Below are 27,715 nucleotides of genomic sequence, written 5' to 3'. Positions count from 1 at the left end.
AAAATCACGGAGTTATGACGCGCACTATAGGCCATTATTTTGGGGTTATGGAACGTTTGCACGTTCAGCTTATGCTTCTTGCGAACACTGCGTGTATGGCACACTGGATAATTAAACATTGCTGAACTTAAAATAAGAAGTGATTAGTGTATGCGGCAGTGAGTCGGATGCGATGAGAGTACGCACGATCACTTCAATCGAGACCATGAGGCATGAAAAAGTCACCGTTCGAGTCGAAAGAGTGTTTTAGTTTGGCGTTTCTCCTTCGGCCCTCAGCGCGTGCGCCACCTCTCGGTGGTGAGTCATGTGGAGAAAGTCATCTTGTCTGCTTATGAGTGCAGCTGACAAACAGGGACACTGGATATGGACGATTTGCTTGTCGCTATTGTCTCTGTCGTCCTTGTTTGGTGCGTCCTTCTGTGGTAACCAGTTGTATTAGGCCTGTTACAATATGAACGAACTTCTTCACCATCATCATCATCATCATCATCATGTTTTATGTCCACTGCAGGACGAAGGCCTCCCCCTGCAATCTCCAATTACCCCTGTCCTGCGCCGACGGATTCCAACTAGCGCCCGCGAATTTCCTAATTTCTCTACCCACCCTCCACCCAGTCTTCTGCCGTCATCGACGGCGTTTGCCTTCTCTTGGTACCCATTCGGTAGCCCCAGTGGTCCAACGGTTATATAACCGGCGAATTACATGACCTGCCCAGCACCATTTTTTCTCTCCATGTCAATTAGGATATCGTCTATACCCGTTTTGCTCTGTATCCAAACCGCTCTCTTTCTGTGTCTGAACGTTATGCTTAGAAATGTTTGTTTCATCGCTCTTTGCGCGGTCCTTAAGTTGTTCTCAAACTTCTTTGTCAGTCTCCAAGTCTCTGCTCCATATCTCAGCACTGGTAAGATGCACTGATTGTACACCTTCCCTTTCAATGATAATGGTAAGCTTCCAGTCAGGAGCTGACAATGTCTGCCGTATGCGATCCAACCCATTTTTATTCTTCTATGAATTTCTTTCTCATGATCAGGGTTCCCTGTGAATAATTGACCTAGGTAAAGATACTCTTTCACAGCCTCTAGAGGCCGACTAGCGATCCTGAACTCTTGTTCCTCTGCACGGCTATTCATCATTATCTTTGTCTTCGGCATATTAATCTTCAACCCCACTCTTACGCTCTCTCTGTTAAGGTCGCCTATCATTTGTTGCAACTCGTCTGCATTGTTGCTGAGTAGAACAATGTCATCGGTAAACCGAAGGTTGCCGAGATATTCGCCGTCGATCCTTACTCCTAAGCCTTCCCAGGTTAATAGCTTGAATACTTCTTCCAAGCACGCAGTGAATAGCCTTGGAGAGATTGTGCCTCCCTGCCTGACCCCTTTCTTTATAGGTGTCTTCCTGCTATTCTTGTGTAGAATTAAGCTAGCTGTAGAACCTCGGTAGATATTTTCCAGGGTATTTACGTAAGCGTTCTGCACTGTTTGATTATGCAATGTCTCTATGACTGCTAGTATCTCTGCTGAATCAAATACCTTTTCGTAATCTATGAAACTGATATAGAGAGGCTTAGTGTACTCTGCGGATTTCTCGATAGGCTGGTTTATGACATGGATGGGAACCATTGTAGAGTATCCCTTCCTGAAGCCAGCCTGTTCACTTGGTTGACTAAAGCCCAGCGTTGCCATCATTCTATTGGAGATTATTTTGGTAAATATTTTATATAATACTGGGAGTAAGCTGGATGGGCATATAATTTTTCAATTCTTTACCGTCTCTCTTTTTGTGGATTAGTATAATATTTGCATCCCTCCAGTTTTCTGGGACCCTTGCAGTCGAGAGAGAGAGAGAGAGAGAGAGAGAAAAGAAACTTTTATTGTCAAGGTTGAGGGGAGTTTTCGTTCCCAGCGGTGTGGGCTAGCGTGGCGTCTGCTTCGTCGCGACGCTATCAGCCCATTCCGCCAAGCATATTTGGTTTGGTTTGGTTTGGTTTGGTGCCTGTAGTTATAGCACAACCCACTACGGGGGATTGGCCATTTGGGCTTGCGGTTCGGAAGTTTTCGTCTTCATCTCCCACTCTTCGTGTGAAGCAGCTCACCTAAAGAGTTCTCTCGGGGAAGGGTTCTTTTGGCATCCACACAAGATGTGATGTTGGTCCGCCGGGGGGCAGCTACAATGTTTGCAGTTTGGTGGATATTCCCCACCGGTCATTGCAGATAGCCTTCTTGGACTAAGTACAGATCTAGTCTGCACTATCCTGAAATTATTGGCCTGTATTCTTGTCAATGTCTCGTGCGGGGATGAATGTGCTCGCCATGATTCGCGGTAATAAACGGTCATTTCGTTAAACGTGTGGATGCCTTCATGTCGGTCGACCCCGTCGGGCAAGCCCACCTCCCGGTTACTGGCTGCTCGGGTGGCTAGGTGGGCTGCCTCACTGCCAGGGTTGCCATGAGTGGGTACCTACACCAACTTCAATTGATTGAGTTTTTGTTAATGATTCTGAATGATCGAGTTGAAATGAAACCTGAGGTGTAGTTACGAATGGCTGTTTTCTAGTCGGATATAATAATCTTGGTGCCCGGGATGGAGGTGCCCATGACGATGGCGGCCTCTTCCGCCTCCACAATGGAAGATGTGTTTACCGTCGCACAGCTGATGGTGTGTCCGTCGCCAGTAGTGACGGATATGGTGTGTCGGCCATCACTGGTGCGAGCAGCATCCACGCATGTGGCGGGTTGGTTTTTGTAGCATTGCCAGAGTGTCGCCGCCCTAGCTTTGCGTCTACCGCTGTTTTCAGTGCTCATGTTTTTCGCGAGCGGGGGGATAATAATCTTGGTCCGGATAGTGTTTGGTATCCGCTGTCGTTGCGGGATGTCTAAGGCTGGGCGATACCAGCCGCCAGTTTTTGAAGCATTATGTATCATCCATGTGTGATTAAATCGACTGTTATTCCATCTTCTGCCGCTGTTCCTCGTTTCATGTCTTACAAGGCCCTTCTGACGTCATCGCTAGTTATAGGAGGAGTTTCTGTATCCTAAAAGCACTTCTTGTTGGGCTAGTTGGTAGCTATTCATTATAAAATATGAAGACGCCAAATAAACACACACACAAGAGAAGAAAACGGGACCGGGCGCCACTCGCAAGTGTTTTATTTACAGAACGCAGGCACATATGTACTGTCAGTCAACACATGCGCACTGAGCAAACATTCATTCACGCATCTAATCAAACATTCATGACGCACCACGCTCAAGAAAGCTCATCTCGGCCATAATGGTATCGAAGTATCGCTAACGCTCATGTATCCTGTTCATTACTGTTTCTCATGGAGGTATCCTGACTCCTCCTGGTATTGTACAGGTCAGTACAGAATTCTTCCGCTTCTTTTACTATATCTTCTAGATTGATGATAATATTCCACTGCTTATCTTTCAGTGCATACATCACGGTTTGTCCTATGTCAAGTTTCTGTATGGCTGATTTGAGGCTGCGCAATTGTTTACGGATTCTTCAATCTTTCCCACGTTATAGTTTCGAATATCACTTACTTTTGCCTTGTTGATCAGTCTTGCGCTTTACGCGAATTCTATCTTATTTCTTAAGTTGGAGACTTTCATTATTTTTCGTTTCTTTATTAGGTCCTTTGTTACTCGGGAGAGCTTGCCTACTGGTTGTCTTGGTGCCTTGCCTCCCACTTCAATTTATGCCCCTGAAACCAGCCTAGTTACAGTTTCATTCATTACTTCTGTGTCAGCATCATCTCTGAGGCCGCATAGTTGTTTGCAAGCACCAGGCTGAATTCGTCTGCTTTTACCCTTACTGCCTCTAGGTTGACCTGTTTCTTCTTGACCAATTTCGCTCTTTTTCTCTTCAAATTGAGGTGAATCCTAGCCCTCACTAACCTATCATCACTGCACTTTACCCTACCTATCACTTCTACATCCTGCACTATGCGGGGATCAGCAGAAAGTATGAAGTCAATTTCATTTCTTGTTTCACCATTAGGGCTTTTCCCGGTCCACTTTTTGTTGCTACGCTTCCTGAAAAAGGTGTTCATTATTCGAAGCTTGTTCCTTTCTGCGAATTCTACCAGCATCTCTCCTCTAGCGTTGCTAGAATCTACGCCGTAGTTTCCAGTTGCTTGTTGACCAGCCTGCTTCTTCCTACTATTTTAGGAAAAAGTTGGGAACAAACTTCACTTCATTACCTTAAAAACCCCATTGTAGGGGTATCACATGAAGGGTGGTTAATACAATAAATATTAGAAACAGGTGTTCATCTTGAAATATGGGTTGCAACAGCTTCGGTAAAGGCAGATGGGATTGTGATGGCTGCGACGGCGCGTTGAAGGCCGTTCCAGTCCGTTGCTGTTCGAATAAAAAAATGATGCTTGAAAAGTGGTGGTCCGTGCATGTGCACGTGCAGCTTGAAGCGGATGACTGGCGGATTAAGCGAGCTGTAAAAATAAAAATGGAAGAGGTTGCAACCTGTCGTCGGGAAGAAAGCGTCGCCAAGCCAGATTTCTTTTTCAATGAAGAAATGCTGATATTGTACGAATGCGAAGAATGACCAAACCTAGTAGCCCGATTTTGTACTGGCTCGAGTGCATTTATGATATGTTTCATGCTGGTTCCTGATGGGAGATGCACACTCAAGTTGTCATCGCACGAGGGATTGACAGGCCAACGTTTTTACTTGTTGTGGAGTATGTTGTAGATGTCTCGTAAGAAATCCCAGTGATTTATTAGCAGCTGAGAGGATGTTAGTAGTGTACAAGCGCCAAGACAGATCGCAAGATAATGTGACACCGAGGTATTCGAATGATTCGACTGATTCTATTGGAACATTAGCGACCGGATAGGTAAATCTGAGGTGGTTACGGCAACGAGTGAAACACTCAAGTTTACATTTACTAGGATTTATGTTCATTAGCCAGTGATTACACCATTCTTGTAAGTTATTAAAGTTATTCTGGATGAATGTGTAGTCAATTGTGTTGGTAACTGTTTGGTAGATTACACAATAATCTGCAAACATGCGAATGTTGCATGTGCGAATGTTGCATGATACATCCGTTGGTAGACCGTCATTAATAATAAAGGAAGAAGCGGGCCTAAGGCGCATTCTTGCGGGGCGCCAGACTTTACGGGGAAGTCTGCTAAAATAATGGTTACTAACGAAAGCAAACTGAGAGCGGTTATTTAGGAATGCTTCAATATACTTTACTACGTCGGGGTGTAAATTTCATTGATACAATTTTAGTATCAAACGTTTATGAGAAACCGTGTGAAATGCTTTTGCAAAATCCAGGAATATGGTATCAGTCTGAAGGTTACTGTCAAGGTTAATATGCAGGTCGTGAAGGCAAATGGCCAACTGCGTTTCGCAAGAATACCCTTTTCGAAATCCATGTTCACAAGGGTGATAAAAGCAGATAGATTCTAAAGAAATCATGATATGCGAGTATATGACGTGTTCCATGATTTTTTCAGGGGATACTAGTTAATGATACAGGATGATAACATAATGGGGTGTCTCTGTTGCCTGATTCGAAGATTGCAACGACCTTGCCCACTTTCTAGTCGGATGATAAGATGCCAGTATGCAGAGTGACTGCGAAAACAACAAAGTTAGGTACGCAGCAGATAAGTGTGTAATATATTCTAGAAGTTTGGAGTTAATAACCTCTACACCTGCTGACGATGTAAGCTTACTGTTATCAACGATCGAGGCGATGCCGAGAATGTAATCGGTGACACACGCGCAGTTATGTTAGTGGGAAGGTCTGGAGCTCAGCGCACTCGCCGACCACTTGGCCACCGGCGACGAATGCGCCGATTGTGCGCGCCTGCTGAGGTTTTAATATGTGCCAAAATTGACGAGGGCCGCGTGTAAGCATGTTAGGCAGTTCATCGTGGAAAAAAAGGAGAAGTTAGCATTCTGTATAGCTCTCAAATAATTGTCTTCGGCCACAAAATATTTCCGCCAAGCAGAGGGATGTCCGTTTAGTTTGGCTGAGCGGAAGAACCGTTTCTTTTAGTTTTCATGTCGCTTAAGTGTTTTTGTAGATCATGGCTTGTTTCTGTTTCCGTGGAACGTTATTCTCGGTATGAACTGATCAACGAGATCACCTGGTTTGTTTTAAATATGGTCAATATTTCGTTAGTAAAGCGCGTAGAACATAACCTCACGAACGTAGGAAGGAATGCGATCAGAGCATTATTATTAGCGTCATAATTACCTTTATTGTACAGGCGGATTGTTTTGTTTATTAAATGGCGTCTTACGGATTGAAACAAAAATGTGGCTTGAATTACTTTGTGGCCGCTGGCTTCGGGTAGATATGTCATCGATGATAAGCTTTCCGGGTTACTGGTTAGGATTAGATCTAAGATGATAGAAGTGCTCTGTGTAACGCGTGTAGGTTGTGATACAAGTTGCGTTCAATTGAAATTGAGGCAAAACTGTACAACATCTCTGGCGAGCTCCCTGCTTATGGTAAAGGGGACGTCCTTGCTGCGGTCTGTCTGAGGAAATTCAAAAGCACGAAAAAGAATGGACTTTGCCTGTGGGTGTTGCCTACTAAGGTCACTGAAATTGTTGTTAAGTTTTAATGCGAAATCTGCAATATTATTCGGAGTCCTATAGCAAACACTTAGAATGATAGTATAGGGGAAGCGTGAATCATTAGCCATAATACTTCGGAATCGAAAGTGATGCTTTTGCTGCCGAGCACGATAACTGCTGGTGCGCAGCAACCAGTACACCGCCTCCTTTCCCCCCTCCCCGCACGCCTTTGCAATCCTTTCGATAACGATGAAATACCGGTAATTCGGCTAGCACTTCTGTATGTGTTATATCTTCTGTGAGCCACGTTTCGGTTATCACCATTATATTACTGTTGGATGACAATACACGGGTGGAAAAAGCGTCACGTTTTGGAAGAAAATTGGGTGCGCTGGTAAAGATGACAGACAAGGATATTGTTTGTTTGTTTGTTTCTTGTTTGTTTATCTATACTGTCAGTCCAAGCATGCGCCATTGCAGGAGTGGATAGAAATACAACAAAAAAGATACAAAATATTGGTACATGTAGAACAAAGAACGATACAATAGCAGTATTTGTAAAAAGTGTCATGCGGTGATCAAAGACAAAACACTCGCAGTATGCGCATCAGAAACAGATGCTATGATGCATTCATATCCGGAAAAATAAGATTCTCCAAACCAGCAGTAAAAGCACTGACAGAGGAACATGTGACAAGTGGATGGGGTAATTCATTCTATTCTTTGATCGCCCTCGCAAAGAAACTATACTTGAATATATCATTCCGTGTAACTGGCGGTTGTATGTATAAACTGTGCTAGTGTCTGAAGCGTTGATCTGGTGAAATTACGCAGAAATAAATCAGTTAAATTAATTTCGACCTTGTTATGAATAATTAAGTATAAAACTTTCAGTCGGTTAAACTTAGTCCTTAGTTCTAAAGCGGAGAGGTTTGCACGTCTGCATGGTTCATAGGAGAGTGCACGCGCTGATACTTATTAAATATGAATCTGCAGGCGAGTCGTTGAACTCTGTCCAATTTATGACAGTTGGTTACAGTGTGTGGGTCCCATACAATCTGAGCGTATTGAATAATTGGCCTTACTAATATCTTATATGCCAAGCTTTTCACTTCAGGAGTTGCGCTGTAGAGTCTTCGCCTGAGACCCCATAAGACTTTATTTGCCCTGCTACACACCTGATTGATATGCGTATTACACCTCAAATCTTGAGTAAATATTAGTCCTAGATATTTATATTCTGTTGCTCTTTTTGGTTCATGTGGACCGATGCTGTATTTGTACCGCAAAGTCACCTTCTTTCTTGTTATGGCAATACAAACTGATTTTACTGGGTTCAGTGACATTTGCCATTCATTACACCATTTTAATATTCTTTGTAAATTGTTGTTAAGCTCTAACTGGTCACATAAAGATTCGATCCTATTGTTAATAACGCAGTCGTCTGTAAACAACCTTAGTGGAACAGTTATATCAGAAGGCAAATCTTTAATAAGTATAAGAAATAAAAGAGGACCCAGGATACTGCCTTGGGGTACTCCAGACAAAACCGGTTTGGGCATAGATTTAATTTTATTTGTTTCAACATACTGCTCACGAGACTGAAGGTAGGATGTAAGGCACTTAGTAATATTTGTATTTCTAAATATTTCATTCATTTTTAAGAGGAGTTTAGGATGTGATACTTTATCGGACACATTGGCGAAGTCTAAAAGGATTAGGTCGACTTGTCCTCGGCAATTTAATGTTTGTGAAAGATCGTTGGCGGTTTGAACAAGCTGCGTTATTGTAGACAACCTCTTGCGAAAACCATGTTGTCCTGGCGATAATAAATTGTAAGCTTCCAGGTAATTTGACAGATGTTTACAAACTATATGCTCAAGCAGTTTGGAGCAGGTACTCATAAGAAAAATAGGCCTGTAGTTTCCTACCTCAGATGTGCTCCACCTTTTGTGAACTGGAATTATTTTAGCTTGCTTCCAGGCTGTAGGAAATGTTCCCTGGGTGAGCGAAGATTGAAATACTAGGGTAAGATATTTAGCAACCCACGGAGCATAACTATATATGAACTCATTCGGGATGCTATCAGGGCCGGGGGATTTCTTAATGTTAATGCGCAGAAGAAGGTTCACGACTCCTTACTCGTTGATGAGGAGGCCAGATGCTGAAGCGCGGTCACAGGCGTCATGAAAGTACGGAAGTCTGCCATCATCATTGGTGAACACGAAGAAAAAAAAGGAATTGAAAATTTCTGTACGTTCTTAGTTAATTCTTTCATCCTCATGTTCTTTAGAAGGGTTCACATATCTCCAAAATTTACTAGGTGCTTTGTGAAGGAAATTTTTCAGTGTTACATTACAGAATCTCTCCTTGGATTCCTTGATAAGACGGTTTAAGTCGAGCCTCATGTTATTAGGCAAAGTCTTGTTTTATGCGAAGCATATTACTAGAGCTCAACCTAGCTCCTCAGGCGCGGCGGTGTCGCCTTCAATACCACGTGACACCGTGACTTCACGACAGAGGAGAAACGGGGCTCCAACTCGCGCCGTCGCCTTCAAGGCTGGCCACGTGACACCGTGACGTCACGACAGAGGAGAAACGGGGCTCCAACTCGCGCCGTCGCTCGCGGCGGTATATAAGCAGCTGCGCTTGTTTCTAGGTGGCTTTGGCTCAACTCTTGCAAGATGGGCTGGGTGGGAATCGAACCAGGGTCTCCGGAGTGTGAGACGGAGACGCTACCACTGAGCCACGAGTACGATGCTTCAAAGCGGTACAAAAGCGCCTCTAGTGAATGCGGTGTTGCCTTAGAAACGAGCTGTTTCTAAGGCTCAGGCGTGCGTCGCTTGCTCAGGCGCACATTTCGTTGCCGCGCCGAACGCTGCGTTGCTCGACGCTCACCGCGTCCAATGCGGGGCGCGTAGTCGCTGCGCCGTAGCCTATTGTCTTACACCCCTTGGCGGGTCGACGGGAACGCTGTCGCGTTCCACTCTTCCAGGCGAAGCAGAGTAACGCATGAGTTGTTTCTTCGTCTAGCCGAACCAAATATAGCCAAGCAACAGCAGTTCGCCAGGCTAAACAGTGGTTCAACAACTAAAATAAAGGCTAATATGCTTCGCATCCTGGGCTTAACCTTAGCTAAGCCACAGCCATTTTTGGCGCTAGGATCTCGAAAACAAGTTTTTCGTTTCCATTTTATCCTGTGTTTGACATGTATTATTTCCCTTGTAATGCAAGGTAATTTCGTTTGCATTTTTGATGCCTATAGGGATAAATCGCGTATTGCAATGCATGGTAACCTTGGAGAAAAAGTCCCAGGGATTGTCAGTGCCACCATTGGATTGACAAACAGACATAAAGTTATCAAACGACCTTTCAAAGTAATCCAAGACACTAACATCATCAGCAGCTTGAAAGTTTAGATATTGGATGCTTGAATCCTGGTGCAAAGGATGCCATCACATCTTCAAGGACAGAAGAACCATATTGTGGTCAGATAACTCTTCATCAACCAGACTGTCAATCACATGAGGTGTCAAAGCATTTGAGATTAATAAAATATCAAGTACAGATGACCTTGTTGCACACACCCTAGTATATTGGTTAACAAGCTGAGTTAAGTTGCAGCAATATATCAAATCCAAAAACATGTCAGAAGATGTAACATCTGTGTCTCCGGCTACATATGAATTCCAATAGCCGGGAGATTAAAATCATTTATAGTAACAGTATGCTGTCTTGCTCTTTCACGTACGTTTCCATGAATTCTCTTAGCAGCAAAATGTGTTCTACTGGGGAGTTCGGAGGCTTGTCTACCGCTCCGATGAATACAGTGCGATTATTCAATTCTGTAGTAATCCATACAGCCGCAATATTTCCTGGTACTTCTAAAGTGGAAAATATTGACGCAAGACGATTTCAAATTACGCGCCAGCCGCCTCCTGCGTCCGTCCAGCTTCTTACTGCTACCTGCGAAAGATAGCGGCAGTGAAGCGGGCAACACGGGCCCGCAAGGCACGCGCAATCGGAGCAACGTGCCATCAGCGCGGGACACGAGAAAAGAAGAAGAGGAGCGGGTCTCTTGCGGAAAACGGCTGTGGACGTTCCAGTGAGGCTCTCGTTTAGCTGCTTGTCGGGCACAAGTTCGCCCAGGGTGAAGTGATTAAAGCACCGTCACTCAAACTGTGCGTTACAAATCTGGTGGAGGTGCGGGGTATGATTTCAAGCCCTTCTCAAGTTAGAGAAAGGAGCCCGGACTCACGGCGACTCGGACCCATCGAGTTGACTCCTGTTCACCAACGCAGCAGTCGTCGCCTACGTGGTGAGCCCCCCGAGTTTTCCCCTTTACCGGATTCGATCGGAGCATCAGCATCTGCTAGCGGAAACGCTACCGAGATGGCAACTCAAGCCACGCCAACTCACATCGTGGTGAACTCGCCAATGACGCCAGAGCCTTTCCACGGCGACACATTTGAAGACGCCGAGGACTGGCTGGAACGCTTTGAGCGCGTCGCTGAGTTCAATGGATGGAATGGAGAGCGCAAGCTACGAAATGTTTACTTCGCGTTAGAGGACAGCGCTCGAACGTGGTTTGAAAACCACGAAGCGACAGTTGTATCATGGGATGCTTTCCGACGGGAGTTGCTGGCGACTTACCCGAGTACCGACCGCAAGGAGAGGGCCGAAGCTGCCCTGCACGCAAGAAACCAGCGGAATAACGAAAGCGTGGCCATGTATGTAGAAGACATGTCCCGCCTATTCCGCCGAGCTGATCCGAACATGAGCGAGGACAAGAAACTACGCAATCTAATGCGGGGCGTAAAACAGGAACTGTTTGCAGGGTTGGTTCGGAGCCCACCGCGCACCGTTGCTGAGTTTCGTTCAGAGGCGACAACAATGGAAAGCACGTTGCAACAGCGATCAAGGATGTACAACCGGGAGATGAACATCACCTCTGTAGACGCAGTTCCAGCCGTCTTTGGAAACAGCGTGGAGATCATACGGGAGCTCGTGCGATCTGTAGTGCGAGAAGAGCTCCAGAGGCTACGGCTTGACCAGAGCGCTCTAACGCCCTCTTCGCTGGCAGACCTGGTTCGTGAAGAGGTCAGACAGGCTGTCCAGGAACCACAGCTCAGTGCGCAGCCCCAAGTGCCACTACTGCGCCAACCGAGCGTCTCATATGCCGATGTGCTGAGGCAAACTCCCGGACGTGCTGAGCCCCAAGCGCCACTACTGCGCCAACCGAGCGTCTCATATGCCGATGTGCTGCGGCAAACTCCCGGACGTGCTGACGTCGCCGCCACTTCCTCAATCAATAGCTCGATGCCTCGAGCTACGCTGCCGCCACCCGAGAGAAGATTCAGGAAGGCTGATGTATGGCGCACTCCTGACCGAATACCCCTCTGCTACCACTGTGGGGAGGCTGGCCACCTGTACAGAATGTGCCACTATCGCCAGGCAGGGCTTCATGGCTTTCCGGTGAACGCCCCTTGCCCCCGAAATGGTGAGCGTCCATTTGAAATCGAAGAGTATCTGTCCACTCGTCAGAGCTCCCCATACATCTACCAGCAACACCAACCTCGATCAACAGCGCCGTTGAGGCATCGGTCACCGAGCCCTCGCCCGTCTTCAAGCTCCCCAAGACGCCGTTCACAGAGCCCGCGTCGGGAAAACTAGAGTCAGCGACCTCAGGAGGTAAGGTCGCTGCCAATGCGAAAAGACAAGAACCTCCATCGATGACTCCGAGCGACGACGAGGGACTCAGAAACCAGTGCCATCAGAGCGACGTTGGTTCCGATTTACGCGTGTTTGTTGACGGTTACGAAGTGAACGCGTTAGTGGATACAGGTGCAGATTACTCGGTAATAAGTAATGAGCTTGCCAGGAAGCTGAAGAAAGTGCTGACACCATGGAAAGGACCACAAGTTCGCACCGCAGGAGGACACCTCATCGACCCCACGGGCAAGTGCACGGCTAGAATAGGAATACGAGGCTTCACGTACGTCGCTAGCTTTATCGTCCTTCCCGAGTGCTCAAGAGACTTGATTATTGGCATGGACTTCTTGCAGGATAATGGCGCTGTAATCAACCTGCCGGAATCATGTGTTTCATTTTCAACAAAGCACGCTATCGCAGCATTCAACACTGAAGAAAAATTCGACGCCCTTTACATTGCCGATGACGACGTGATGCTTCCTCCTAGATCCAGCGTAGCCGTCGCAGTAAGAAGCGACGCGTTCAGTGACTGCGAAGGAATTGCAGACAGCAACACCAGACTCCTACTCGAAAAAGGGATCTGCGTGGCAAGAGGGCTTGTTCAGCTGCGTGGTGGATGTGCCAACGTTTTCCTCACTAATTTTGGAAATGAGGTGCAACATGTCGCGAAGGGAACCGTTATTGCCAGCCTTAATAACTTCGTCCAAGTTACAGACCTGAGCATCCCAGAGATTTCAACATCGAAATTCCAAGATACGGATTCTGTCCTTGCAGCCATCGACATCGAACCAGGTCTATCGCCCAGACAGAAGGAGCAAATAGAAGCACTCGTAAGAGAGTTCGCCGAATGTTTTTCAATGTCATCCAAAGTCCGGCGGACATCTATTGCCAAACATCGGATAATTGTCGACGAATCAGTGAGGCCTATTTGCCAGCATCCCTACCGAGTGTCACCAAAAGAGAGAGAAGCTATAGGAAGTCAAGTTAAGGAAATGCTGGAAGACGATGTAATTCAGCCGTCGGCAAGTCCGTGGGCGTCGCCTGTGGTACTTGTAAAGAAAAAGGACCAGACCTTGCGCTTCTGCATTGATTATCGGAAGCTGAACGCCGTCACAAAGCGGGATGTGTACCCACTTCCAAGAATCGACGACACTCTAGATAGACTACGAGATGCCAAATTCTTTTCCTCCCTGGACCTCAAAAGCGGCTACTGGCAGATAGAAGTGGACGAACGAGATCGTGAAAAGACGGCATTTGTGACGCCAGACGGACTATATGAGTTCAAAGTTCTTCCATTCGGCCTTTGTTCCGCACCTGCCACGTTTCAGCGGATGATGGACACTGCTCACCGGTCTGAAATGGCAAACCTGTCTCGTTTATCTTGATGATGTCGTGGTTTTTTCTACCACCTTCGAGCAGCATGTAGAACGACTGCGGGCTGTGATGAAAGCTATTAGATCAGCAGGTCTGACGATAAAACCGCAGAAATGTCATTTCGGCTTTCGCGAGCTTCTTTTCCTCGGCCATGTCGTCAGTTCAGAAGGCATTCGCCCGGACCCTGAGAAGACTGCGGCCGTGGAGAAATTTCCCAAACCAACTGATAAAAAGGCTGTTAGGCGGTTCTTAGGACTTTGCGCCTACTACAGACGCTTCGTCAAAAATTTTTCAAGGATCGCCGAACCACTAACGCGGCTAACAAAGGAAGACGCGCCTTTCGTCTGGTTGAATGAGCAAGAGAATGCTTTCAATGAGCTCCGAAAGCGTCTTCAGAACCACCCAGTTCTTGCTCATTTCGACGAGGAAGCCGAAACTGATATTCACACAGACGCAAGCAATTTAGGACTCGGTGCCGTCCTCATTCAGTGGCAAAAGGGAGAGGAACGAGTCATTGCGTATGCTAGTCGAACACTTTCGAAGGCTGAAGTGAACTACTCAGCGACAGAGAAAGAATGCCTCGCGGTGATATGGGCCATCAGCAAGTTTAGACCATACTTATATGGCCGACCCTTCCGAGCTATCAGCGACCACCATTCATTGTGCTGGCTGGCGAATCTGAAAGACCCATCTGGACGGCTAGCAAGATGGAGTCTACGGCTGCAGGAATACGATATAACTGTCGTATACAAGTCCGGTCGCAAGCACAGTGATGCTGATTGCTTGTCACGTGCACCGATTGAATACACGGAATCTACGCTTAGGGAAAATGAACAGGATTGCCCGTTCCTAGGAGCTGTGACAACATCGCAAATGGCTCAGCATCAGCGATCCGACGGGGATTTACGCCTGCTCATTGATTATCTAGAAGGACACCCTGTTGACATACCACGAGCTTTTGTCCGCAGCTTGTCGTCGTTCGTCCTGAGAAACAATGTCCTATACAAAAGAAATTTTGAACATAGTGCAGAGACTTTTCTGCTCGTCGTACCTTCAAAGTTACGACTCGAGATATTGGAAGCATGCCACGACGACCCATCAGCAGGGCATTTAGGAGTGAGCAGAACATTCGCACGCATCCGCATGAAGTATTACTGGCCAAAGTTATTGAACTCTGTGCAAAACTACGTGAGAACCTGCCGGGACTGCCAAAGACGTAAAATACCACCATTCAAGCCAGCAGGCCTCCTACAACCGATACAGCCACCGGAAACTCCATTCGCACAAGTGGGAATGGACTTACTTGGCCCCTTTCCCACATCGTCATCGGGAAATCGTTGGATCGTAGTTGCAACTGACTACCTAACTCGATGTGCCGAGACAGGGTCTCTTGCCAAAGGAACGGCCAGTGAAGTAGCAGAATTTTTCGTCACTAACATAGTACTACGGCATGGCGCTCCTAAAGTTCTCATCACGGACCGAGGAACCATTTTTACTGCCCATTTGACACAGTCCATCATGAAATTGACGCACACCAGTCACCGAAAAACCACCCCATATCATCCGCAGACAAATGGACTGACTGAACGACTGAACAGAACGCTGACTGATATGTTGTCAATATACGTGGACATGGAGCACCGGACATGGGACAGGATACTACCGTACGTCACGTTTGCGTACAATACCGCTGTGCAAGAGACGACTCAAATGACACCTTTCCAACTCGTGTTTGGCCGGACCATCACCACAACCCTAGATGCAATGCTACCAGTAGATGAGACCTTCGAAAATGACAATGACGTCAGCGACTTCACACAAAGAGCTGAAGAAGCACGGCAGCTGGCGCGACACCGCATTCAGCAGCAGCAACAAACCGACGCGGACCGATACAACTTGCGACGAAGAGACGTCCAGTATGCACCTGGAGACAAAGTATGGGTGTGGACTCCCGTACGGATGCGCGGCCTATCAGAGAAGCTTCTTCGTCGTTATTTTGGCCCGTATAGGATAATTCGCCGAATCAGTCTATTGAACTACGAAGTTGCTCCAGAAGGTCAAGTAACCTCATCACGACGGCGGCATCGAACAGAAATCGTTCATGTCGTCCGAATGAAACCGTACTACGACAGGCAATCACTGCTTCCGCCTACAAACATTGAGAATTCCTGACAGTCTACAAAATACCGCCTTCTGTATGCGCATCGGGACGATGCACTCTTGGAAGGGGGACAATGACGCAAGACGATTTCAAATTACGCGCCAGCCGCCTCCTGCGTCCGTCCAGCTTCTTACTGCTACCTGCGAAAGATAGCGGCAGTGAAGCGGGCAACACGGGCCCGCAAGGCACGCGCAATCGGAGCAACGTGCCATCAGCGCGGGACACGAGAAAAGAAGAAGAGGAGCGGGTCTCTTGCGGAAAACGGCTGTGGACGTTCCAGTGAGGCTCTCGTTTAGCTGCTTGTCGGGCACAAGTTCGCCCAGGGTGAAGTGATTAAAGCACCGTCACTCAAACTGTGCGTTACAATATAATATTTCGTTTCACTAGAAGGGCCACGCCTCCGCCTCTTCCATCTCGATCCCTCCTAAACAGCGTATATCTGGGTGGCGCAATTTCGCTATCGATTATATTTATATGCAACCAGGTTTCAGTGATTACAGGATTGTCAGGTGCGTGATCAAAAACTAGAGCTTCAAGCGCATGTGCTTTGTTTATCAGGCTTCTTGCATTTACCTTGATTATCTTGAAAACAGCATGTTGGCCCTGCATCCGTGAATTATCACTTGCTTCTGAATCAGTTCGCAGTTTGCACCTTTCCTCACGTTCTTCATTCCAACTGTACAGCGTACTGTTTACCTTTAGTTTACCAAAAAGAAGCTTTGCCTTCTTTCCTGCCTTCTCACTTGCCGAGGCCCATAGCTTTTTTTTCTTATTCCCTGTACTCTTTTAGATAAATCTTCACTTACGCTGTAATCCGTGTTCTTCAGTTTTGTGCAGTTCTGCAAAACTTTAATTTTATCCCTATAGTCTGCCACACTTAGGATGACTGGTCGAGTTCTACCAGAAATCTTCTTGCCTAACCTATGAATTCTTTCAATAGACGATACATTCACTTTCAGAGTAGCGCTGAAGATTCCGTCTTTTACTTTGCTTAATAGGCTCTATTCGTTTTCATGTTCCTCTTCTTTAATTCTTTTAATGATCAGATTATTTCGTCGTGAATGATTATGCAGATCATCCAGATGTTTGACCAGCCTAGATGTTTCAACACTGTGCTCAGCTACAATTCCCTCAAGAGTTGCGAGCCTGTTCCGAGTCTCGTCTAAGATTTGTACCTTACTCTCGATAACAAGAAGCCGGTTCTGCATCTCTAGGATTCTTGTTTCAAACGAGTCTTGCTTACCTTGAACCGCAGTGAGTTTAGACAAAATTTTCTTCTGGTTTTGGAGCAATTCCCTGCACATTACTTGTGTTATTGGCCCTGGATTTTTCTCCACGTCCACAGAGAGACTCAACAACAGGCCCGCAACAGAAAAACAGTCGCATATACAGTCAACGACAACCAGTAGACACGGCAGCGCTACAAGACCAAGAACATCACTATGGAAGCCATTTTTTTTGGTCACCAACCTGCATGAACAGCGGTACGTCAGGCGACATTGTCACGGCGGTGCTGCCGTGTCCACTGAAGCTTGTAGGCAATGGGCATGCTTTTATAGCATACAGCTGATCCCTTCTGCGCATGCGTCCTGACGTCATCGTGCCCCCAGATGGTGAGCCGAAAAGACCATCCACGTGTCGATGCCCCTGGATACAGGTGAGGTCAGCAAACTGGTCGAAGTAACCGCCCACGCAGAAGTGTCGCAGCAGGCCAGCATCATAGCGAAGCGGGATGTTTCCAGTGTCGAAGGGTTACGCCGCGCCTCCAGCGAAGAAATTAAGGCACGCGCAGAGAACCTGCACGAACAGCCGCACGTCAGGCTACATTGTCACGGTTGTGCTGCCGTGTCCACTGAAGCTGGTAGGCGATGGGCATGCTTTTATAGCATACAGCTGATCCCTTCTGCGCATGCGTCCTGACGTCATCGTGCCCCCAGATGGTGAGCCGAAAAGACCATCCACGTGTCGATGCCCCTGGATACAGGTGAGGTCAGCAAACTGGTCGAAGTAACCGCCCACGCAGAAGTGTCGCAGCAGGCCAGCATCATAGCGAAGCGGGATGTTTCCAGTGTCGAAGGGTTACGCCGCGCCTCCAGCGAAGAAATTAAGGCACGCGCAGAGAACCTGCACGAACAGCCGCACGTCAGGCTACATTGTCACGGTTGTGCTGCCGTGTCCACTGAAGCTGGTAGGCGATGGGCATCGATATGTTAGATTTGGGCTTAACAGTGCAACAGACATTTTTACGGCAGCGCAGTTGCTGTATTGTTTCATTGACAGCCTGCGATTGCTTGTCGGAGACACAGCACTTATGGCCCATGTGTAGTGTTTTAAATCGCAAAGAAAAAGTTATGATTTACGTTTAGCGAAAGCAACCAGATACCTGCAAGCGTTTTGTGTGAAACGAGAGAAATCCCCTCCAACGCTGAACGTAGTTCCGCTAAACTTCGGGCCGTTAGAAAGAGCCAGTTGTTTTTGGAAGGTGAATTTCACTATTATGGGGTGGTGGCGGTTAGTGCTTGTGCGATGACTGAGATGATGTGTGCATTCAAATTATTTCGGGTTGATACAAATATTGAAATGATCGCGGTTGTGCTCGATGCTCAGTCAGGGCAAACTTCTCTGGTGCAGTTGATTCAGGGAGGCCGCAAAACATTGCGTTATTGCGCCGTGACTGGTTCTCGGCGTCATCGATGCGCGCTTCAAGCCCGTGTACTACGGTGGCCACTTGAGCGGTACCCGTTCGTACGGTTTCGAAGTCGGAGCGCAGCGAGACAAGATTTTGTTATTGCTGCTCTAGATCAGTCATGCGTCTGCCCAGATCCGCAATAGCTTTGTCTGTAGATAATAAACGAATTTTCAGGTCTTGAACCTGACTGATTAATTGCGACTGACCAGCAAACAAGTTCTTCAATTCAGTTAGTAAAGCATCGGAGTTCGGACCCGAGTTGCTTTCAACATCGCCCGGCATCATCAACAGAACACGAATTACACGAGAACAGTCGAGAGCCACAAGATGGCAGCAGTGCGGGCTTGGCATCCGAAGCAGGAAATAATTGCTAGACTTCTTAGAGAAACGACTGTAAGGATTACTAGCCTGCATGACACGAGTGAATGAATTAACGGTCTGCGTCTGTGCACAGCCTCCGAGCCCAACAAGCGCCGTCGGTAGTGCCTGCTCTTTTATAGTTGACCGGAATGTTGATTTTTATGACGACAGGTTCTGCCACGCTGCATCAAGGACCACCATCTTCGGAGGCGGTGGCGTCGAAAACGCGGATCTGTCACTCCCAATGAACAAACATTAACTATAGTCGCATTTCTCGCAATACTCTATGCCGAAAAAATCATGCTACATTATACGCTTCCGTACGGTATGCTCTGTTCGAGCACATAGAGTTAAATTAATATGGTGCACTGTGTCGCGTGTCACTGATCTTGGGGGCGTGCGGATGATAGGGGAGATGGGATCGGGAGACGCAGAGCATCACAGCAAACAGATTTTAATTAACCCAAACTCAACATAAAACTCCTGTAAACCAAAACACAATGAAGAAGTACTAGCACTTATGCTACCGACTTAATAGTCACTAAACATGTTCCAATTGCCGGCCACGTCAGTCCTTGGCGCTTTCTAGTCGAAAGTCAGACAACCCTAGCCTGATGCTGCTCACTAACAGAAAGGATCGTTCTTACAGACTTTTGACGTCGCACGTATTCTCCGCGTCCGATGCGTGTCGGACCTTCATCATAGTCGGTGTTCTCGCAGACTCCGTAAACGTTGCTGCCCTGGTGTTGGCCTGTCCACTCGTCCGTCTGTGATGCCGGTGTCCCGAACTCCGTCGGTGACGTTGTACTCCGGCCTCACTGGTTAGGCTTAGCTTCGAGTTTCGCCGCTACTTCGTCGAGTGTCTAGGAGACGCCCCGAGGACTATCGTACGTGCTGGTCTGCCTCTGAACAGGGATTCTTCCTGGAGTGCCTGGCAATGCCGGGAGAGGCTGCAACAGGTGCAAGGAGCCTCGCTCGAATGTCGCCAAGGTCGACAGCCACACCCTGGATCGCCAGCGTCACGGACTTGACCGAACCTCCATGGCTCCCGTCGCCAGTGCGATGCTGACACTACAACCTTCTTGACCCAGAGTCACGTCGATAATGCCAGCTCGGTGCCGCTTCTCTTTCGATAACAGCTCGGGTCACGCGCCTCGAGGGCTCGTGCCGTTCGGACCGATACGTGCACATCGTCCTCTTCCTTTCTGCGCCGCATGCCTCTTACATATGACAGATTAAAAGATGGGGCCTCTAGACCGTTCCGCATCACCGTCGTATCACTAATGCTAAGATCGCGACGCCATCTGCAACGTGGAAATCAAAATACTCTCCTCGCTCAATGCCGTTTCTAGGCTTGGCATTGTTGAAACAAACAGCCGATGTTAATAATAGTGAACGGCAAAAAATTGCTAACACTTTGTCCTGAGCGTGAGGTCAGACAGCTGCTTTTTTTCCATTTATTCTTGCTGTCCCGACGGAACACAAGTGAATTCGGATCCGAGCGGGCGATTTGGGCGCGGCCGTGTTGTTCCCCATTTACCACCCCGCTATTACGGCGGTGGTACCGCCGTCATTCATTACCGTTGTAGTCCGCTTTGTAAGTCGCCCGTAAGCACAAAGGGCTTTTTTCATATTTCATATTTATTACGGCGAAGCTGTTTATTTCTGGTATCTGGAAAGAAATGTGTCCGCGATCGTGACAACACAAATCATTATGTGTCACCCGCCGTGGTTGCTCAGTGGCTATGGTGTTGGGCTGCTGAGCACGAGGTCGCGGGATCGAATCCCGGCCACGGCGGCCGCATTTCGATGGGGGCGAAATGCGAAAACACCCGTGTGCTTAGATTTAGGTGCACGTTAAAGAACCCCAGGTGGTCAAAATTTCCGGAGTCCTCCACTACGGCGTGCCTCATAATCAGAAAGTGGTTTTGGCACGTAAAACCCCAAATATTATTATTATTAAATCATTATGTGGGCCGATCCTGGCGATAATGCTGAAAGGGTCCAAGTTCAATAGCACATAACCCCTGTGGGCTCGGGGACCTGTACCGCGCCCTTGAACTACCCTTGTCGCACGTGGGACCCAAAGAGGTGCCAGACACAAGGGTAAGAACAGATGTTTTGCGGCGGAGCTGCCTATGGCTAAGATGTGGAAAATGATGTATCCGATATGTTGACAAGAATGCGCCTGAGCGATGAACGCTGTTGCCCAAAGGGTAGTCTGTGACTTTTAGAAATAGTTTTAGGCGCAAAAAATAAGACATGCACAACAGAATAAAAGACATAGACAAGCGCTTGTCCGCATCTTTTATTCTATTGTGCATGTCTTATTTTTCGCGCTCAAATTCATTTCTAAAAGCCATGTACCAACTAACCCGGCAGCAGGCGTTACTAAACTAGTCTATGACAATGCGTGTCGAAGGGTCAGTGTACAATTATATGTATAAAGTAAAAAAAAATAAAATAAAAAATTAAAAAGGAATGAAATAAAAAATAAAAAATTAAAAATAGAAAGAATAAAACAGAAAGAAAAGACGAAACAAACAACGAACTTATGTGCTTGTGCTTTTATTCAACCAATATAGCATAACCACCACATAGAACTTAATACAGCTATTCAGGAATACAGCTTCACTGGTCTTCCATCTTCACATAGTGGACAGGCGCTGGATTTCCAGACAACATTAAAAAAAAATTCTTGCAGAATTTGGCTCTGGAGGCTGACTAAAGGCCTTGATGCCCGACTTCCCTTTAGTTCCCAATCCACTTCACACAACACTCAATAACTCATTGTGGTGGACGGTCCGGAACCTCTTTCGGTAACTTATCGCGCTAGTGTATCAGGTGTCGCGCACAGCTAAAGCTGTTGGCAAATGTGTCCGTACTGCAGCACTCCTCAAGGAACCCGCGAGAGCCACGCATTAACGGGCGTGATGATCGGCTAAGATAAACTTGGAATAGGCTGCCGCCTCTAAACAGGTCTGCCTGCACGTTTTTATTCATTTGAACAAAACCAATAAACAGTAATACACAGTACTTTAAAGGAGCTGTAGGGCTAGCTATTATTTTCACATGAGAACCCCCTTGAAGTACAGCGCGATGGGAAGGCCCGTGTTCGTCTTCCTTTCAATAGGTGAAGCGCGAATAGTGACGGCACACAAGAAGGAATACAGACAGGACAAGGCACTACTTGCAACTGTTTATTGAAGTCACAGGTGGCTGATTATATAGCCATGAGGAGAGGGGAACGAAAAAAGAGGGTCACTGAATATGTGAATGCACACGTGCGAGAACACTGAAGATATATATGAAGGGAATCACGCTTAATCTAAATCTAAAACTTATTTGAAGACATGCTTTCATTCGTGTATATATTCAGAGACGGGGTACTGACACAGTTGTCCCCTCTTTTGTTAATCTCGTTGGCCTCCAACAATTCACGCGCAACAGAATCTTTACTTTTAAACATGATTGTCGTATCCTGAAGCCTTGCTTGACATACTTGTTCATTCTCATTGCCGTAGGCCTTGCAATGAAGCGGCAAATTTGAACCATGTCCATTTTTCAATGAAAGGTTATGTTCCCTCGGGCGTTCTTTAATACATTACCCAGTTTGGCCGATATACTCTTTTCCACACTTCAGTGGTATGTGGTATACGACCCCTTCTTCACACTTCACAAAAGGGTTCATATGTCTAATAGAACACCCTACTTTCAGAGTCATCCGGGCCAATCAGGCGGCACAAAGTAGCAAGTTTTCGCGGCGCGGAAAAAAACCACAGGAATTTGGTATTTCACGTCGGCATGTTTAAGATTATGCGCCACTTTATGAGAATATGGTATCACCACCACTTTAGCTTTCTTTTCAACTGTCTGACCTTCTTCACTTCTTTTTCTTTCTTTTTTCAGCTTTTTCAATAACGCCTCCGAAACTGCGCTTAAAACCAAGCAAGGAAAGCCAGCCTTCCTCAACTTCAAAATCTGGTCGTCAAAGCTTGCTTGTGCCTTATGACAGCACAATTTTTTCAGCGCGGATTAGAGGCACATAGTGGCAATTGCACGTTTAACAGTCTTGGAGTGTGTAGACTCATACGGCAACAATTCTTTGCGGGCACGGGGTCGGTACATCCAGCAGGAACCTTCGTCAGTAAGGGTTATGTCAAGATCTAAAAACTGCAAGCTGTTATTCTTGGCTAGTTCAAAAGTAAAATCTAAGCCTTTTCCTTGCTGTTTAAAATCAGATAAAATGCCATGCGCAGTATGCGAGTAAGTCATGGGAGATCGTTCCGTCAGTAAAATTTAAAAAAATCATCTACATACCTAAAAACCTTCAGCACTTTGGCTCCGTCAAACACCTTCGATAGCGCTCTGTCGATGCCCGCAAGGAAAATGTAGCAAAGTACGGGAGCCACGCACGAGCCAATACAAATTCCTTTCTTTTTCACATAAAACTGGCCTTGAAAACGCACAGCTGTTGAGCACAAATAAAACTCCAAGAGTGCTATGAAGTTAACCACAGAAATTCCTGCGGTATTCTGAAAGCATACCTGCCCGTTCATCTCAATGCAGCTCAGGACGGCAGCTAACAATTCTTTTTGCGGAATAGAATAAAAAAGATCAACAACATCGATTGAAAACAAGCATCCTATCGATTTGGACTCAAGTGAAATGGCTGTGATGTCAAGGCTATTCTTTACCATGAACGGGTCACCTATAACCAACGTGTTAAGCTTCTTTAGAAGGTAGCGGCTAACGTTGTTTTGCCAGGAACCTCTTTCACTCACAATACATCTGAACGGTATATCATCTTTGTGCGTTTTTGCAGTAAAGAATACACATTTAAACAGTTTTTCCTACATTTGTGGACGCAATTAGCGAGCTTCTGTAGTCCAAGGTCTTCACACAAACATACGCCAAGGCTCTTTTCCTTACTTGGCTTGAGTTTCGCTACCTTGCAATTCTTCTGGATGGCTTGTGGAGCTTTTTCATTAAACATGCCCGACGGCACGGCCACAAACCCTCCTTCTTTGTCGGCCTGCAGGAGTCGAAGGTCATTGTCGTTGAAAGAATTCACGATACGTTTTGTGGGGGTTCTTGGACGAGTTCCTTTCTTAGACACCGTTCTGGTCAGGCTGTCAACTCCATCCAGCAGACACATTTAAATCCTTCTATTCAAGGAAAGAAGCTCATGTCCCGGGATCCTGGGTTCGGAGCTGAACTTGGGGCCTTTCTTGAGGACGTCAACGATGTCTTCCGGGATGAAGGCTCCCCCGAGAACTTGCAGCGCGTGCTGCTGGCTTCCTTGGTTTCGCATCCTTTATGGCTAGGGTCGTACGCCATAAAAATCCTGCATTCTGAGCTGCAAGTTCCCGAAGGGACTGCAGCTTAGTACTTGCAATGTTCACTGTTGCAATGTTGTTCAACGTTGCAATGTTCAATTGTTGGAGGCCAAAGAGATTAAATAAAGAGGGGACAACTGTGTCAGTACCCCGTCTCTGAACATATACACGAATGAAAACATGTTTTTAGATAAGTTTTAGATTTAGATTAAGCATGATTCCTTTCATATATATCTTCGGTATTCTCGCAGGTGCGCATTCACATATTCAGTGTCCCTCTTTTTTTTGTTCCCCTCTCCTCATGGATATATAATCAGCCACCTGTGACTTCAATAAACAGTTGCAAGTAGCGGCTTGTCCTGTCTGTATTCCTTTTTATGCGCCGTCACTATTGGCGCTTCACCTATTAAAAGCTATGCACCAACTAGCCCCACAACGTGTTTTACTGCAATACTTTTCGTCTTCCTTTCTGTTGTGCCGTCCCGTTGCGCTGTACTTCGACGTGGTTCTCATAGCAATACACAGGTGGCAGTAAAGCGAGATAAGTGATTGACATTATTACACTATTTACGGTGTCCGCCGGTGAGAATAATGCGTCGGCGAGAAAAATATTAGCCCTATCGCTAACCTCACCTTCATGTCTCTTTAAGAGCCACTATAAAGTGGGACATGTAACTGCCAGTTTGAGTTCATTCGTGATAGAGCTTTCCTGCATGAATAAAGCGGCGGCGATATATGAAACACATTTATTCATACTATATTGCACTGTGGGCTATTTCCATGGACGCTGCCTGCATGTGTAATAGGTGGCGACTAATAGCGCCAATGAGACATAGGTAAACACTTTAGCGACGCTATATACTGCGCAATATTTGCATAGTGTGACTTACGTACGCCATCCATCAAATAAGTCGTAGACACATATCTAAGCGGCTGTCACTAAAGGAGCCGTCGCTTATGCTATACTATATAGGGATACGCGTATTCTATCGAAATTATGCAATAATGGATGAAGCAAGCGACTCTGGTGACTCCTGTGATTGAAATATTCGCATGCTGAAATATTCCACATCAAGTCATTTAATTGTTATAATTCATAAACATTTTTTGTTTGTGCTGTTTCGGCCATGTCGTGTTCTTGTATACGTTTCTTTGTTGCATGCGGCTGTGAAACTACGTGGGGATGGGAGCCCAGCCGAGCTATATCACTTTTTATTCCTCGTACCGGAGACAGTGGTCTTGCGTGAACAAAACTGAAAACGGATTATACAATTTGTGCCTACAGCACATTTGCGAGAAATATGGATGAACTGTGGCGCCACTGTTCGTCTTTTGCTACACTCGTCTTCTGGCGCGTTGATCATAATTGCGAATGTTTACCAACTATATGCCGAGCTTTCAGTTTTACCTGCTACACAGGGAAAGCCGAATTTCAATTTGCCAAGTCTGGATATTCGGCATTGTGACAGCGAAGCGGCAACGACAATGATGAAGCGTCCAGTTTACAGCGTGTCCCGCCAGCCCTTGTAATCGATTTAGCATAGTCTATGAGCGTGCACCGGATAAGCACACTATTTGGGGACCGTTGGTGCAAGCAGGAAAAGTTGTTAAGGCGCGTTTGATGTGGTATTACAGCCCTACATGCACGTTTCTTCCAAAAAGCGGTTTTATCGAAAACCAGAGATTTCGAAGATGGCACCACCCTTGAAGAAACATTGTTCTACAAGTGCTAGCGGACAAAATTGTTTTCTTGTTTTTTTTGTAGGTGACATTTCGCTTCCGGACGGAGGAGAAGCCGTTCGGGACACGCCGTTTCCAGAGCTTGACGGACACGTCGAGCAAAGTGCAGGCCAAGAGGAAGTGAGCGGGGAGGAATGGGAAGAAGCGGTGGCGGCCGAGGACTCAGCGATGGTGGCTGACGACACTGCCACGGCGGTAAACGACACCGAGCGGGCCACGGGTCCGCGAGCCGGCCACAGCCCCAACGGCCAGCAAGGCAGTCCCGTGCACATGGAGCAGGCCGAGCTGGGCTCGCAAGCAGCCAGCGGCAGCACGGCCACTGCGTCGACCAACTGGTCCTCTCCCATGTCCACCGAGACGTCGTCCACGTCCAGCCACAAGACGCCCACCAGAAGGTTGGAGAGGAGGCCCGAAATATGCTGGGCGTATCCTGTCGGTCCCAGGTTGACAGCCTGGTGGAGCGCTCATAGTTCTCTATCGCGCGTTGCATAATCGCGAGTGGCACTTTTCTACAGCTGCTGCTGTCCGCGCCACGGTCGGCAACTACGCCACGTGGCAGCAGCTTTGACAAGCAGCATTCCTTTTTACGGACGCTAATACTCAACTGAGTCACTATAGACTGATGAAACAGTCTCTCGTGAATCTATGTGCATTTATTTGCCAGATGAAGATCCACAGTGAAAAAAGAGCAAGAGATAAAACGGGACAAGGAAGACCAGGCAGGACGAGTGCTGCCCGGTCTTTCCTGTACAATTTTTCCAATGCCGTTTTTCGCCATAAAGCAATGGAAACAAGCTCGGGCTCAGACCCTTTTAAAGATTACGATCGGTTAGTAAGAAAGCAAATGAAGGCGCGGTCGAAGTTTCTCTGCCCACCGCAGAGGTTCAATGGCCACGTGGTTCTGCTGTACTAAGCAAGAGCTCGCGGGTTTGACTCCCGGCCTCGACAGCCGCATTCCGGCGGGGGGTGGAATGCAGAAAACGCTCCTTGCACTTAATTTAGGTGTAAGTTGAAGAACACCAGGTGGTCAAAATTAATCCTTGGCTCTCTGCTACGGCGTCTCTCATAACCCACCGGGCAGTTTTGAGGACGGTTAACTCCCTAACTTGATATTGAAGTCTCCCTTCTTGAATTTCGCGGTTACAATCGCGGCGTCCATACGTCAATGTAATTTCATGAAATTCAAACAAGGCAAACGATTCGCAGACTTGATATCATCGACAGTAGGAGAACAGGAGACACCCCAGGACAGAATGCTTCGGCAAGGTAGAGTGTCTTCTTAAGGACATGAACTCCTTACCTTGACAGCGTGTACGTATTGTGCGTATACACATCCGGTGTGTGATCTATAGTCCACTAGCCCTCAGGGGCGAATAGCAAAGCGGGTACAAATGAGTAAGGTGAAGGTAAGGTAACTTCCAGAAGGAAGGGTTATAGATATGATAATGAGGAGGTTGGGTTGCCGGTTCTAAGAAGTGGGGGACTGTGGCAAAAGAAAACAAAATCTTGTAGAACCCTTCTCACGATGACTGCACGTGGACGTTAATGCGATTATCATTCAAGCAATGTAACGACGCACCATGTTGCCATCGCTAAATGTATCACGTGTGAATCGTATAGTGCAGCTGGACTCCTGTCACGCGCTTCCGATGCTGATGCTGATGTTTATTGGCATCCACTTTGAAAATGAGCGGTGACACACTGTAGCCTGGCCTGCTTGATCTAATCAGGTTTTACCACATCTTTAGCAATCTCCAATTTTGCCTATC

The 27,715-nt window shown here is 46.9% G+C and overlaps 1 protein-coding gene across 1 annotated transcript in view; it reads left to right on the top strand.

Moving 5' to 3' along the window:
• Positions 1 to 27,715, top strand: part of LOC142575138 (echinoderm microtubule-associated protein-like CG42247) — a 338,361-nt gene that overhangs the window by 175,727 nt on the left and 134,919 nt on the right. The window contains exon 6 of the mRNA XM_075684173.1: positions 25,972 to 26,371. Coding sequence (XP_075540288.1) covers positions 25,972 to 26,371 — 400 coding nt within the window. The remainder of the gene's footprint in view (positions 1 to 25,971; positions 26,372 to 27,715) is intronic.

The sequence above is a fragment of the Dermacentor variabilis genome, chromosome 3 (assembly GCF_050947875.1).
Source record: "Dermacentor variabilis isolate Ectoservices chromosome 3, ASM5094787v1, whole genome shotgun sequence".
Taxonomy (NCBI): Eukaryota; Metazoa; Arthropoda; class Arachnida; order Ixodida; family Ixodidae; genus Dermacentor; species Dermacentor variabilis.
This window is presented reverse-complemented; position numbering and strand designations above follow the sequence as displayed.